General features: G+C 35.6%; 1 protein-coding gene across 1 annotated transcript in view; it reads left to right on the forward strand.

Annotated features, from left to right (window-relative positions):
• The window catches only part of DCAF6 (DDB1 and CUL4 associated factor 6), a 93,245-nt gene that overhangs the window by 12,513 nt on the left and 64,849 nt on the right, over positions 1-15,883 (forward strand). The window contains exons 2-3 of the mRNA XM_010567650.1: positions 7,337-7,413; positions 13,855-13,947. Of these exons, the coding sequence (XP_010565952.1) occupies positions 7,337-7,413; positions 13,855-13,947 (170 nt within the window). The remainder of the gene's footprint in view (positions 1-7,336; positions 7,414-13,854; positions 13,948-15,883) is intronic.

Genomic DNA, 15,883 nt, shown 5'->3' on the forward strand with positions numbered 1-15,883 from the left:
AAACCACCCCCTTCCCCCCCCCCCCCCCCCCCCGCCCCGATACCAAAACCTTGCCACACAAAACCAATACACCAGGGTAGAGCCATACCCCTGTTTCAGCTTCTTAGATGTTGTCTGTTCTTGCTGAAAATTGGAGCTCCTAATTGCCCTTGGGCGTTACACAGATAAGTAGTACTTGAGAAAATAGAGTACCTGATGTGATGTGTATTTCCCAAAGTGTCAAAAGAATTGTCTGGGTTACTATGTTAATACCATTTTTACAAGAAAATGTTCAACATACATTACTGTTCCACATACTATTTCAGATGAAGACTTTTCAAAGTCAGAGACATACACTTCCAAAGACATGTTAAAACCTACAATAACACCGTTCACTCCAACTTGCAACATTCTGCATAATATTTCTTTTTGCCTTTAGTTAAGGGAAGCCTCCTTTGATGAGAAGAAAGCAGGGTTCAAGTGTATTTTTCTTGGTCTGATGACTATGCAGTTTTGTGTTGTTATCTGTTTTAGAGTTTCAGGTTGTTTGCTTGGGAGGCATGTTTTAGTGCTGGTGGAGAAAACAAAATGCTTTTGCATTTGGTTAATCATACATCCCGTTAATCACACTTAAGCTATTTCAGATAGTTTTGTGTTGAGAAGAGTAAGGTGGTATGTGTTACCTTTTTGCCTTTGGTTGTCTTTTATATAGATACAGCTTCTCTTTGTTTTATCACATGAATTTTTGTCCTCTGTTCTGTAGAAATTAGAAATATTTGTGACATAATATAGAAATTTTAAGTGCCTTTAATCTTGGAGTAGTTTGTATAGGATCACTGGACTACTTTAAAGGATTGAATGAATATCAAAATTGCTGAAAATGGCATTTTTTTCTCCTGTCGCAAACACACACTCATTTTATCTTCTGCTCAGCTGCAATCTCTGTCCCAACAGAGGACTTTACTATGGGCAGCGTAAGTTGAGAAAGGATAGCTGTCAGAATATGGTGTACTCGTGAATGAAATCCACTTAGTATAGCACGCTAACTCAAAAGCTAGTACTTAGAGAAGGTATTTTATCTGTGTATTTTAAATCAGTTGTACTTTATGCCACATTTTTGTCACTGAGAACACCTTACAAAATCTATGTTAATACAATTGAATTTTATGTATTAAGTATCTTTCAAGCATAAAACATGGTAAATATCAAACAGAAATTAAACACATTGGTTTAAAGCTCAAATGCTTGTAGCCTTGCCAGTGATGGAGCCTAACGGAAGCTTATGTTCAGGAGTGGATACTTTTAGTATCTATTTGAAAGGTAATTACAGATATTGCTACTAATGCAAACAAATCTTACCTGTGCTGTTACCTAGAGTAACTTACTCTTGCACATTTGGTAGAAGCATGCCTAAACAGAAGTCTTTTCCAAAATCCTTATTAATTACTCTAAAAGTTATAACATTGCTGACTTTTTTTTTTTTTAACTTCAGCAGGTCTCTTCTTGTGTTTCTTTTGAGATCAGATTTTGTATCCATATACTCACCAGGAGATATTATAAGCTTGCTGGGTTGTAATTCAGTGCATAGTGTCCTATCTTCTGTAGTTTCTGTCTTAGTGTTACTATGTGAAAGTTTTGTGTTTCTTAATACATGAAGCTTATTCTGAAGTGTATCTTAGGATTTGAGTGCAAGCTTGATTAACACTAAGTTGTTGGATGCTGGGTGTTTAGTAGCAAAGCTCTTGCGTATTAAAATGGCAAGTAAGTTTCTTCATAGAATTTAAAATATTTTCTGCTTTCTGTATAGTGTTCAGACCTTCAAGGTTGCTGATATGTCATTAAGAGCAGCGAATAATTTAGGTTACCTGTTTCGGACTTAAACCATAATGAAGTAGGTGTTCCTAGTAACTTGAAAGGTAATCTTTTAAACACTGACAGAACCAAGGGTTACCGCTTTTTGGCATTTATACAGTAGTACAAACTAATAAGGAAATATAATGCAGGACCTCGATCAAAGGACTGGAGGTCACACCAATGGATTTGGCTTCTGGCAGTACTGCTGATTCACTCTCTTCTTTGATAAATTGCTTCAGTTTCCTGTGTCACAGTTTCAGTGTCTATAAAATGGGGCCACTGTCAGTCTATGTAGCTAACATGTTTTTCAAGATTTTAATTAATCTTCAAGAATTTTAACATACCTTGATGAAAGTTAATTCAGTGCATATTGTGTATAGTCCTGTTTACTGTATGGTATATGGAGAATTCTGGTTGCTGGAAAAACAGTGTGTTGAGATGTGGATTGAAAGTTATACTGGATGACTATACAGAGTTTGATGTAGTCAGTTCAGCAAAATAACTTATATATGAATGAAGTAGACTTGCCATCTTTTCATGGAGTGGCTTCAGAAATATGTAAACTCTACCCTGGAAAATCAAGAGTAGTTTTTAAATGTACCTAGAGTGCAAGATAACATGTGCTCTGCATTGGGAACAGATGCTGGCTCTGTTTCAGTTTTAAACTAGGGCATTCCAAATGTCACAGCAAGCTAGTGCTGAGGGACTTGGCCTTGCAAAGAGCCAGCTTGACATAAATGAGTGTTCCTTTGACAAACAGGATCTATTACAGGTTTTCTGAATAAGGGTTGTCTTTTAATGTCTCAGAGTTTGGTGGTGCTGCTTTGGATCAAAGTTCAGTTATATTTCTGTAGAGCGCAAATGTACTTTAAAGCTAGACCTTCATCTTGAAATGATCTGTACTTTTTCAATGGGAAATTCTCGAGTACTGTTTTAAATATATGAAGGTTTTACATGCTTGAAGCATTAAACTTCACTGCTGTCATCACTTCTGAAGTAGCATTGACTAAGTCACTTACAAAAGAAAGGTATGTGTACCTCTGCCAAAATAGCTATGTAGAAAGCACCTGACCAGCAATTTCTAAACTGAGGATTGTGACCTAAATGGTGTTATAACTGCTGTGATTGGGGAATACAAGGGACACTGTGTATTTTGTTATACCTCTCTGAAGTGAGATTAGAGCTGTGTATATGTGCCCAAACATCAAATTTAGGTAATTCTCCAACAAGGAGTGGCAAGGTATTGTTTGGTTTGATGTTGTGTGCAGTGGAACGTTTTGAAGAAATAAGTTACAAGGAAGCGGCTGCAGTTTCTCTTTTGCCTGCTTTTCCATGTTTAAATTCATATTATGAATGACTCAAGGTGGCACTTCTTCCATATGTAAAATGTGGCCTTGGAAATGGTCCTCTAGTCTCTAGCTTAATATAAACTAAAAAAAATATTATTGATCAGTGTACTGAGGGTGGCACTGTACCTTGAGGCTTCAGTTAGTGTATAATGTCTAGTGAAAATGGGTGGGTGGAGTGCTAGTTTGATAGTTTTCTAAATTTCAGCTATGTAAACACTTCACAGGAAGGTCATCAATGCCATTTGAAATTTAACAGTGCTTTTTTGTTTTGTTTTATTCTTGTTGATAGTTTCCCCTTTGTGATTTCAAAGCAAACCTCATGTAAGTTCCGCTGTCCAGTGAGATAATCTTGGTGATGACAGCTTGATCATTTGATCCCTGTCTTAAACGAGCCTTATTTGGATATAAGAAATGGTATGTTGAAGCGTACTCACAGAATTAAATTATTCCATTTCTGGTGGCACAGAGTTAAGGGGAAAAAGAAACAGTTTCTGGCTCTTACAGAGCATGTACACAGTATTAGGTGGGGGAAACCAAAACTTGACAGAGGTCTTGATGCTGATTTTATAAGAAAAAAGTACTCTATGGGATTTTTTGTCAAAAGCCTGAGTCTCCTCCACCATCTTAGCTGAAGGGGGAGCTAGGGGGGCAGTCTTTCATGGAGGGTGGAGGGAACAGGAGGAACATTGGATTAGATGAATGGGAATTAAGGATTGTGAAGATTCTTATCACCTGGCAGTGCAGAGTCATTGATGTGGAGAATTTGACTGTTAGAAAGTCTAGTAATAAGAGTTGTGATGCACTTGAAGAGTAAAAAAAAAAAAGTAGCCTACTAATAAACCAGATAAACAGTATTGTGTTTTTAATTTTTTAATGTGATAAAAATATTCAAGTGACTTAAATACCAGAAAGCGCTAGTACTGCTGAGCTTTTTTATCAAACCAATGAACTTGTGGAAGTCATTGCTGAAGTGGAAGGAACACAGATGCACCGACTGCTCAGCTTTTAACAGCAGCAAATGCAGAGACAGTATGTCCTTCAGATCAGCTTGAGTAGTTCTGGTTTTTAGAAAAAAAAAAAATTCAGGATCTCGTGGTTCTAGTTTTGAATTATAAGATAAACTAGAAACAATCCATTCAACTGTCTATTGTGTTCAGTACTTTATCAAATAGGAAGGTTTTTGGAGGTAAAACATTTTAACTGTTTTCTCCTTTGCTTCCTTTTTACTTTAGGGAGTAAGGAAACTGTTTAAGTGTTACAGTTTTGCTTGTGTTTAATTACTCCCTCAAATCAATATTTAGATAAAGAGTGATCACATGATAAATAGCTAGTCACATATGTAACAAATCACAGATGCTAGCATGTGCAATCCTAACAATTTTTTTTAATATTTAAATGGGGGAGTTTAAGTATATGAGACACCATATGTCTGTATCTCAAGTTAAACATTTACTGAAACTTGTATAGCTACTGTGTTCTGAAGACCAAAAAATCATAATCTAACAAGAAGTCAGTTCGTATCTAATTTTGTCAGCAGACTGCTTTAAGGAAATAAAAATTGCAACCGAAGATGTGATTAGAACACATTTACTGTTTCTTGCTTGCTGATTTAAGTGATTTGGATTAAAACCAGACCATGCGGGAAAGAGGAAAATCTGTTGCTCTGCTTGTTTTTAAAAATGAGTTAATCTCCTTCAGTGTTTCCGTACAGAAGATTCTCAGACCAAGTGTGTTGGTCTGCAGACATCACCTCACTTCCAGATGTGTTATATGCATATAGTGCAATGCCCAAGAATCATCCACTGCTATCAAACTTTTCTGTTCTGCAAGAGAAAATGTGATGGGACTGGCAAACACTAGATTTTTGTGTTGGCCTATGGAGTATACCTTTCTTAGTGAAGTTATCCTATTGGGGGTCAAGTATTATTGTGCTGTATTTTGCATTACAATAGCACCCTAGAAAAAATTGGTAGGTTTCTGTTATGCAAAGTGATATATAAACGTACAGCAGGTGATATTTCCCACCTCAGTTTTCACATTTACTTACAATTAAGTGTTGTAGAAATCAAATTAACCTGAAAATAGGAATCTTCATTGAAAAATACACGTATTGTTCAGTGATTTGAAAAAATACTAGGATTTAACTGAAAAGTACAATAAACCAACCATTAAGGACCTAAGTCCAAAGTCTGTTCCTCTAGGGGGAAAAAATGGATAAGGAACAGTGGTAAAGAAAGAATAGCGAACTAGGTAGATGTATTCCCCATTCAAGAGTACATACATTTTTGCTAGTAGTGCATAGTACATAAGATTAAGTTTGTTATTTTAATCTCTCTCTAATGATGGCTAGTCCCAGTTAATAGAACTTGTAGCACTTCTGAGGTGTCACAATTTCAGTGTCTGTAAAATGGGGCATAAGAGAGTACGGTTTTTATCTTTTTAAAACTAGCTTAGGTGTGCTGTAAAAGCAAGCACTTTATAACCATTTCACCCAACCAGTACCTCCTCTTAAAAAAGAAAAAAATATTTTGCCAAAGCATTATTTTCATCTAATGTGGTACTTGAGCTGTGTTATGAGTAATTTTGAATTTTGGAGGTGACTTCTAGTTCCAGCAAAAACTAGGTACCAAAACATATCTTTTCATGGAGAGAAAGCTGTATGAACATTGAATGAGGCGCAGGTGTACCTGTGGGAGTTGATACATCTTGAAGGGTTTCCTGGTCTTTGAGGGAGTGTGGCAGGGATGTTCAGTGCCTGCTTCTCAGTCAGGTTGGTTGTGCTGTGGCAGTCTGTGATTGTGAGGGACCAGGGATGGATATCGGGTGTTCTCTTTCAGTGCTGGACAGTATATGGGACAAATAAAAGGCATTAAGAAGAAACAAGTGGACAGAGAAGAAATTACTTTTCCAAATTTGTGCTACAGTGCCAGAGGCAATGCTGGGCTCTGAGATGGTTCTGCCTTGAGCTGAACAAAAAAAAGTTCAGAAATGTAGGATTTTCAGATGTGGAAAGGGTTCTGTTGCAGTTCTTTCCCTGACTCTGTAGTTTCCTCGAAGGAAGACGGGAAGGTTAATTTTGAGTGAATTTGATAGGTTACATATTTGAAAACAGTGCAGCCTAACATACGCCTACAGTCTAATGCTCTTAGCTGGAGTTTTGTTCTGAGAGTTGTACAAACACAGGACAAAAAAGATAATGGTCCTTAAGTTAACTGCTTTTAGGATTTAAGTAGAAAGATTAGGTTTATTAGTATTTGTCTCTTCTGACAGTGCTTTCTGGGAATTAATAGGTTCATTATAACCTGTTTTTATAAAATGGGTGCACTCTAAATGACAGTTGGAGCTATTTGTTAAAACGTCTAGTTCAGGAAGAGACCACATTGTTTTCAATATACTTTATTTTTCCCTCTTCATGTGTATAGTACAGTATTGTTTTTAAGTGCAGTGATAAGACAGCTTGTACATAGGGAATGAGGACATAAAGTTCCTGGACCCTTGCCTTACTCAATATGCATTTGTAGATTTAGTCTTTCTCCTTCATCTCTTCCTTTCATGTCACCTTTGCAGAAGTTTCCTTTGTGTTTTATTCCTTAAGTATGTATCAAGTAGAATGGTACTGGACTTCAATGTTACTTTTCAAAATGCAGCATTAATAACAAAATTGAAGTTGGGTTTTCTCTAGTTTAAGAGGACATGTAGAGCTGTAGATAATGCTTGGAAGATCAACTTCCAGTTCTTTGCTGAAATTACAAAACTGTTTTACTGTCTGCTTGAGACCTAAACACATTCTTCTTTACATTCCTATGCAAAAGGTTGTACTTCTTGAACTATGTTATACTTGCTGTCTTTCAGCTAAGTTAATCAAATAACCACAGGGTTATTTTCTGCTTTATAGCTATTACTTTTAGGAAGCATCAGCCTGTGAACCTGTGAAAAGTTCATTTTGCTGTTTCTGCACTCTTACTAAAGGTGGTGGAAGAGCTAGAAATTTGATGCTTGTCTTAGCATTTGTAAAATGAGAACCGTATGAATTGTTTCAAGATTTACATTTATATTCTGGTTCTTTGTTGTTTAGGTTTTTACCTGTGAGTGCCCATTAGCAGCGTCTACACTTCTTCAGTACTGTTTACTGTTTTAAAAGAGTATGTAATTAGTATCTTTCTTCACAGGGAGAAGAGAATTTATCCAAAGATTAAAACTTGAAGCAACCTTGAATGTGCATGATGGATGTGTAAGTCACTTGTTGCTTTTTTGTTTGTTAAAAGATGTTAAATTGTGATTTTGTTGCCCTGGTAATAGTTCCTTAACTTAAAAATGCAAATACCACGTATTAAAGCTGAGCTCAAAAACTCTACTTGTTGAGACCTACATCTGAATTCTCTATGTATTTGTTTCTTCTTAAATATCTGACACTTTACCTTTGGAGCAGAACAAAATCCCATTTCTATACCTTAATACTGTGTCCCACTGCTGAATGAATTAATTTCCTATGCCAGGAAGACACATGCTTATCTTTTCAGTTAGAACTAATTTTAAAGCTTTAAATGGAATCTTTAGTAGTTTTGTGCTATGTTGATATATTTTGTTGACTTAAAGCTGTATTAGTGTTTTGAGTGATTTATTCTCCAAGTCTAAAAAGCAAATGATCAAGTGTTGCATGCTTATTTAAAGAGACAATAAAACAAAAATAAGCCTCCCCTGAAAGGTAATAACATAACTTGAAATATTGCTTATTTAAATACTTAGTTTTTGCAAGTGGTCTAAATATTGTAAGTCATATACTTTTAAAGAAAAGATTTTAATTAAACTAGGTACAGGGCAAAGAGACTGCCATATTACTTGTGATGAATAGAGCAGAAATGCATGATTGTTGAAGCATTGTCTTTGTTGTACAAGATATCTGAAAAGTGAAAGGATATTAGATGTGCTATAAAAAGTGAAAATGCAAGTGTAGATTTTATGCTTTAACATGTTTATTTCAAAAGCTGTTCAAATATAAAGATTTTTTTTTAATCTTGAGTTTCTTACACTTGTAGCTTTAAATTAAGGAGTGTTATAATTGTTAACTAACATAGTAGTAAATTTAAGAGAAAAGTGTTAATAAAATCTAGCCTTTTGGCTTGAGATCAGAAGTATGATTTTGGCTTGTGTATACTTTTGAGAGACTAGAAAGTCTGGGAAAGGCAAGGGTTAGAATTGCTGTATATAAAAAATCAGCTACTTGTGCTGTACTGACTACCATTGTAAGTTTAATGTTCTAGTACAGATGGTGTTGACTTAAAAAAGCAAATGCATTAACTTCCCAGTTTTTTTAAGAAGCATTTTAAGAATGACAATGTAAGGTCTTTCCCAACCCAAATCATTCTATGATTCTATGTGTAGAAAGTTATTTATCAGTTTTTGTATTCAAGATTGTAACAGTGATTTTTACTTTAGAATTTCTTTTCTAGTAGTTTTTAATCTCCTCAAATATACTTAAGATGAAATTTTCCAAGTTTCTTTTCGTGAAGTTGATTGGGGTTTTTAAATTATTTTTCTCTTTGTTTTCTTGTAAAAATAGTCATTTTTGCCTATAAAACGGGACAGGAAAATAGTATTTCTTGGCTACTTGTTAAAAATGGAGTCTATTTTTAACTACCTCTGTGTCATGTAACAAATTGTAAATCTGGTATTGGCTGTTTGATGTTGCTTGGATCTACCTGGAATTTGAAAATTAAGCTTGAATTGTGTTAACTTTCAAAGTATGCTTTAACATGTGGCCTAACTTAATTGTTTTAGTGGGTGGGAAATGTTTTAATTCTGAACTTAGAGCATTATATGCAGGTGTTTAAAATACTGCTACAATTTGAAAAATTTCTTTAGAAATTAAATTTGTTCAGAACTATCCACCTTTAAAGAATAGGGTATTAGGAGTTCTTACCTCATTTACTGTGTGGGTTTTTTTGCAGGGAATGATCATTTATGGCTAACAACCACTCAGTATAATTTCTTATTACTTGCTTTAAAAAACACACCTGTGAAATAAAAGTAAATGAAATTACAATGCCCATAGTGATTAAAATGCATATACCATCAATGGTAAATGATCATACTAGTCTGTCTCCACCCCCCACCCCCCCAATTGCTGAATCAGCATGCATTTCAAATATGAGGAACGGATGCCATAGTTGTCTTATTACGGGTGTTTCTGGAATTGGTTTTTTTGGGGGTCATTGGGATTTTTTGGAGGGTTGGGGGGTTGGTTTTGGTTGGGTTTTTTGGTGGTTTTTTTTTTTGCTGTTGTTAAGAACACTTGCATTCTTCTGTGGAATAAGCTGTGACTTGTATTTTTCTGTATAAAGCATGCTGTGTAATTGGACACGGTGGACAACTCAAGGCAAGAATTATTTTTTTTGAACTGAGGATAAAAGTAAAGTCCAACTTCCTATCTACCATTTGATCTATGCTACACAAAAGAGAGAACCTGTGGGAAATACATCTGTATGTATAATCAGACTTGGGTGCAATATCTTTGAAGAAGGGAATAGAATAGGGAATTCTATGAATTACTTCAAGTATCCATGCTCTTGTAGCAGTAATATTACCATAGAACCTTTTTGTTAGAGATGTGAGTATTTTCATCTCAGAGTTTAGGTACCATTTTCTTTGAAATAGTGTAGTTTTCCACTTCGTTTGAAGACACAGTTTGTACCAGTAGTATGTGAAGTAATTGAATTAGTCTACCGAATCATTGATGTCTGCTTTTAACCTTATCATACTTCCAGGGCATGATTTGCCTCTTCCAGCAAGATTCACATTGTCCAATTCAGTGAGGTCATATGTATGCCAGAAGCTGCCATTTTCCGTGTTAACTCCAAAGGGAGCTTAAGATGAAGAGGAAATGTATAGAGTTAGGTGAGATGCTTCCTGTATGAAGTGGCTAAATCCAAAGGAGAAATGTTGAAAGAGAATCAATTTGGACCAGCAGTGATGAAGTGTGAGGAAAGTAGAGGAGAAAGCAACTCTAAACCATATGGAATGGGAGTAAAAATATCACTTATTTTCTTCCAGTTCTGGTCCTGTGAAAGCTGAGGAAGGTAGAACTGCAGAATGCATAGGTAGATGGAGCCTTTGACATGAGCAAATACTACATTTTAAAATAAGAGGATTACCCGGAGGAATGATTTCTCATTTCTGTGTATAGACATTCAGTTCAGTAACAAGCAAGCATCCTGTGTGGCATACATCTCCTTCAGGATGGCACCTGTGAGCAAGTAATTTTCAGATGTAGTCCTCTAAGCTATGATTAAATTAGTACAGGAAGTTTGTTTGCATATTGTTAGAACGTGCAGTTTTTACCTTTTCCTCCATAGGTGATTAGTAGTGCCTTCTTCACCCCCTTCCTTGCTTGGGAGATCTTTCTGATATTTTGGATATCTACAGTCATTTTTATTTCCTTTCTTCCATTTCTTGTATTCTGTTAATCTATCCTGCTCACAAAAGAGTTAATTCTACTGTTATATTGCATAGAAGTGAGGAGTTTGCTTCTTCAGTTTTTTAAGGATTGGCTGTACTGCCTCCTCCATTGTCTTTGAGGAAAAACACAGAGATAGTAAACTTATTTTTGACTACTTGACTAATGAATCAAAAGTGCCTGCTGCTTCTTTCCAAGGCTAGCTGAGTGGCAAATAAAATTAGATACAGTTGGTAATGTGGAATACTTAATAGAAAAAAGCTAATTACACACCCTTTGACTTTTCTTATCTTGTTAGTAATTGTCTGTCATTTGTGTTTGATATATCCTTTATTTTGGCTCTAACACCTTTTTCCAGGAATTTCAAACCCTTAGTGTAGTAACTGTTATATTATGCTTTTAGTTGGGTGTTGAGTGGCTGTGAAGGTAGTAGATACCTAGCTTCTCTACACAGTTTTGAAATACAAATGACTCTTCTAGCTAGTTCTCATTTTACAGTATTTTAATAGTGGGTTTGCTGCCATGGAATGGGACATGAGAACTCTTTTTAATCTGCTATTATTGAGCATCTGTCTTTAGTGATCCATATGCATATTTATTGGGGTTATTCACTATTGGTCAATAGGTTGTACTGAACACTAAGAAATGTAGTGTATTGACTGATCACTTACTAGGAAGTCAGTGTTCTCTGGAAAAAAAGAAATCAAGCTTATTCCACTGAAAGACTTTGTTATTTTTTGACTTATTTTTTGACAGTAACATTGAGAAGGTGATCTGGTACAGAATAAAAAGCCTGTTTAGTTATAGACCTCTAGCACACATTTGGTTATGTCATTTCACTTCAGGATTTTTTCTGAACCAACTTTGGCCTCGGTAGGCTGTATTGAAATTGCTGAACCCTGAGGCAATCAGTGCAATGAAATCAGAATTTAGAAGGAGAATGATTGATGTCTTGTGTAGGCTTGTGATGCTGCAATTAGATAATCATGTCTTTCCTTTTCATCTTCGATACTTTCTCTGCTTTCCTGTCCTTTGGATTTTGGTTTTGGACACAGACACACACCCCACTCAATTTGTTTAATTTTTGTGCTAGCTCTTCTTTCTCACATCATGTTTTTTATTTTTTTGGCAGCTTCCTTGTTTTTTTTCAGTGTTTTGTTCTTGTTTCTATTCTTGTATTCTTGTGGTAGCATTCTGGCTTCTTTAGGGCAATGATAGTATTTTTCTACCTGAAAGGAAATGTAGATGAAAATGAACATTCTTGGGTTTTGCGTTTGCCCTAGCTGTAGTACTGTGCTGTGTTTGACAATATTTTTAAAGTATAGTTGTTGTCAGGACAGGTTACTTCAATGATAGATGGATCTGGGGGCTAGTTAAATGCACGCTTCTTGGTGATTGACAGCCAGGGTTATAAAATCATGAGTAGCCATGCAAGGTCATACCAATGCTCAGTGAAGCCTGATAACTTGGCCTTCAGAGTGGACAGTACTGATTTTTGAGGAAAGTTGAGACAGGACAAGCAGACAGTGCTTGAAGGGTATCTGCAAGAACACATCACACTTTAATGGACAGATGGAGGTGAAAGTTGCATCTTTGTTTCTCATTGTTTTTCATTTTTCTTTGATGAATATGTGTATTCTTCTACTTCTGGCGTTTAGGACATTCCATGACAATGAATTACAGTTTTAATAAAATGCCATGTGTGTCATGTGATGGTTTCATTGAAGGCCACTTATTTCCTGTACTGTAAAGATCCACAGAAAATTTATTTCTTTTTTTTTCCATGTCATTCATGATTTCATAAGCTTCTGTCGTATCCCCTCCCCAGAGTAGTACAAGTGAATTGCTTCTTGTGATAAAAAGTGTTAGGTACCTACGATCTCCCTAGTCATTCTTTTTCATAATTTCTTTTTTCAAATGGGCAGTAATAGAAATGGAGAATGCAGGAGTGGGATATGAACCAAAACTGTGTAGTGTGGAAGACGCAGATTTGCCATGCATGGATGTATACGTTGACAGAATGACATTTGCTTTCCTGTGCATTTTCTAATGATTCCTAACGTCATGTGACTGCTGCTGAGCTAACTCTGCCATAGGCATGTCTGTTGTAACATGAAGATCTCCCCCCCCCTTTTTTTTTTTGAGTGGCAAAAGTTCATTTAAAGCTCCTCAATGAATATGTCAAGTTGTTGCCCACACAATCCATCTGAAACAGCTAATTCTGATTTTGCAACTTTGCCTAATTAAGGACCCAATCTAAGCTTGTGATTAAAATAGTAAGTAAAATGGGTATATTTTAAACAAAAAGGTTTTTGTCTTTTGGGCTGAGAATGAGACATTTGGATAAAAAAAAACCAACACATAAGAAAAGGATTTAGAACAAAGTGGGTTTTTGCTAACTATATAGTCCACTCTGATATATTGCACTAAGGCAGTTTTTCTGCCAACAGAAGGTGTTGATGGCTGCAGTTTGACACTTAAAGCTATTTTAGAGGCTACTTGAAATAATAATGGTCATGCATGCAGTCTTTGGTGCTTGTGCATGAGCTGCTGCTTGAAGACAGGTTACTCTAAGGATACTTTCTGAGCTTCCTGGATTTTGAGTGCTTTTACAGCTTTATTTCATTGACACACAGGCTTGTGAAAAGGAGAATTGATAAGGAAATATATTGTAAAGTTCTCCCGATATGATTCTGTACCTCACTGTAGGATTCTTCTTTCCCAGCATACTCACACTTCTCAAAAGGGATCTGGGATGGATTCTGCGGTGCTTTTCACATGATCCCTGAGAAGGTGTGGTCACTGAAAAGTATAAAGCAATGGATGGTCAGAATTTGGATATGGTGAAGATACAATAACGAGAGCATTGTGATGCCCTCCAGTTCAAATTTGGAGAACTCTGTGGAGTAGATTCGGTACATTAAAGCACCTGAATGTGTAAAATTGTGGCTATTGAGGCCTTTGTGGGAAGGCTTAATTTACCTGATGGACTCTTCAGGAGCAGAGGGAGTAATTGAGATGCCATAGGTGAAGCAGGTGATTCCCTTATCAATTTGTATTAAAACACTTTTTTTTTTTTGTGCTAGCTGCTTAGAAATTATGTAATTTCAATTGAATTTGTTAACTTCTATTTCCATAGTGTTGGATGAGTATTGATGTTTTAATATTCTGAAAATTGAATTAATGTAAGTCTAAACTACTTTTTGTTAATTCATGCAGGTGAATACAATTTGCTGGAATGATACAGGAGAATATATTTTATCTGGTTCAGATGATACCAATCTGGTAATTAGTAATCCCTACAGCAGAAAGGTAGGTTTGTTTCTGAATACTTAGTAATTTTCAAATAAGATTTAAGTTGTTATTTTTCAAGATACTAAGATATTTTTCAGATTAATTATTATCTGACAAAGATAATATCAGGCATTTTATAGTCTTTATAAATGGAAATACTTCAGTGTTTTAAAACCTTGGTATTCTAATCCCTTGTGACATAGGTATTATCCCATTTTACGGTAGGTGGTCTGGCACAAAAGGAACATGGTCTCACAACAGATTAGTGTCAGAATTAGCAATAGGATTCAGTAATTCTTTTGAAATCTTATAGTCAGATAAATTGTTTTCTATTTTGTTTTAGTTTTAAAATATTGTATTAGCTTTTACTGTTTGTAATATACTGAGTTGTCTTTCTGTGTAATGTTGTTGAAGTGTCAATCTTGATTATAATACTTCATTACCATTTGAAATTACATTGCCTTCTGTGTGCATGTATGTGGATGGAGAAGAATTTGTACTGAAATAGGGGAAGCAGGTTTGTGAAGGGGAAAGTGCTGTAAAGGTCTCTGCTTTTCCACTTCTGCACTCACAGGGGTTACGGTGCAGTCGAGTGGCTTCTAGTAATGTCAGCTAGCATCCATCATGTAGTAGCAGTGTTCCACACTTCCCTCTTTAAGGAGCTGATGATAGTTTTATAGAACAGATGCTCTGAACTGTGTCCTTCAGTGCTGGGCATTCCATGCAGCAATGTTCAAGTGAAGTCCTCTCTCCCACGCTTTCTCAGGTTGAGAACTAAACCCTGAAGAGGTGCTGAAAAATTAAATGTGTTGGGGAAAACAAAATGTGTAGTTGGTATGGTGGAAGAGAGTTTGAATAGAAGGTTATGGAGGCAGTAATATTTTGCCTTCCTGAAGAGCTGTGGTGGGAAAATAATAGTGATCTGGAGTGTTGCCTGTGCCTACAGGTAAGGCCCTTTTCCTCACTTCTCCAAATAAGCCATAGCTACCAAACTTCATCTTTTCCTTTCAACTATTGGTGTCAGTCTGTCAAAGTTCAGATCAGTGTCATTAGACCTGGGTTTCTCTTGGACTGGGAGTTCAGGTGAAGGAGAAGAGGTATCGAAGACAGCTATGAAGTAGATGAAGGATATATTCCAAAGTGAGTGTTGTCAGAGACTTGCAAAATAAAAATGTTTCATGCAAGTAAAGGGTGTTCAATATTACTTATTGTGCAGAGTTTGTTTTAATATATCACTTTTGGATAGTTGCTATATCATTACCTTATTATATAATTATTATATTAAAACATTTTAACATTTTTATAGATGCAGCAATTTTAACTTTTTATGCTTTCGTGGGATGATTTTGGGTTTTTCCCTGTTGTGTACTACTGTCACACTTAAGCCAAATCAGAAATACAGGAGATGTTTTGTTTTCTTATTTTTAAGTCAGCTGAGTTATTTTTTTTATATAACAGCAGAGCAGATAGCTTTTTATTATTATTATTATTTTCCCCAATATACACAAATGCAATTATAAAACAGCAGGTACTAGCAAGAAGACTTAATAATCAGTGTTGTTCCTGAAATGTACTAGAGATGTGATTTTTAATGACTGTTACAATTGTGTTAGCTTATTTTCTCTGGCTGGAGTAACAGAATCAATACAGGGAAAGGGAGCAAATTGGTATTGATACCAGAACTCTACTGTAATTCTGTCATCTTGGCAGATACCCTTATCACCATATTTTTTTGTTATGAGCTAGCTAGAATAGCAAAAGTAGACTTCAGCCATCAATATAGTCTTCTGTGTTAGTAACATATCTAATTTAATAAGGAAGCATTTAATCTTGTTTAACTCTTATTTACGTGAGTCTTACGTAAGTCACTCCAGTTTATGTATGGCCAGATGCAAATGTTAATTGTTACTACGTAATATGTCTCAGGAGAAATTTTTCTAAATATGTTTCTCCA

This window comes from Haliaeetus leucocephalus, unplaced genomic scaffold (genome assembly GCF_000737465.1).
Source record: "Haliaeetus leucocephalus isolate CR32 unplaced genomic scaffold, Haliaeetus_leucocephalus-4.0 Scaffold228, whole genome shotgun sequence".
In the NCBI taxonomy this organism is placed as follows: Eukaryota; Metazoa; Chordata; class Aves; order Accipitriformes; family Accipitridae; genus Haliaeetus; species Haliaeetus leucocephalus.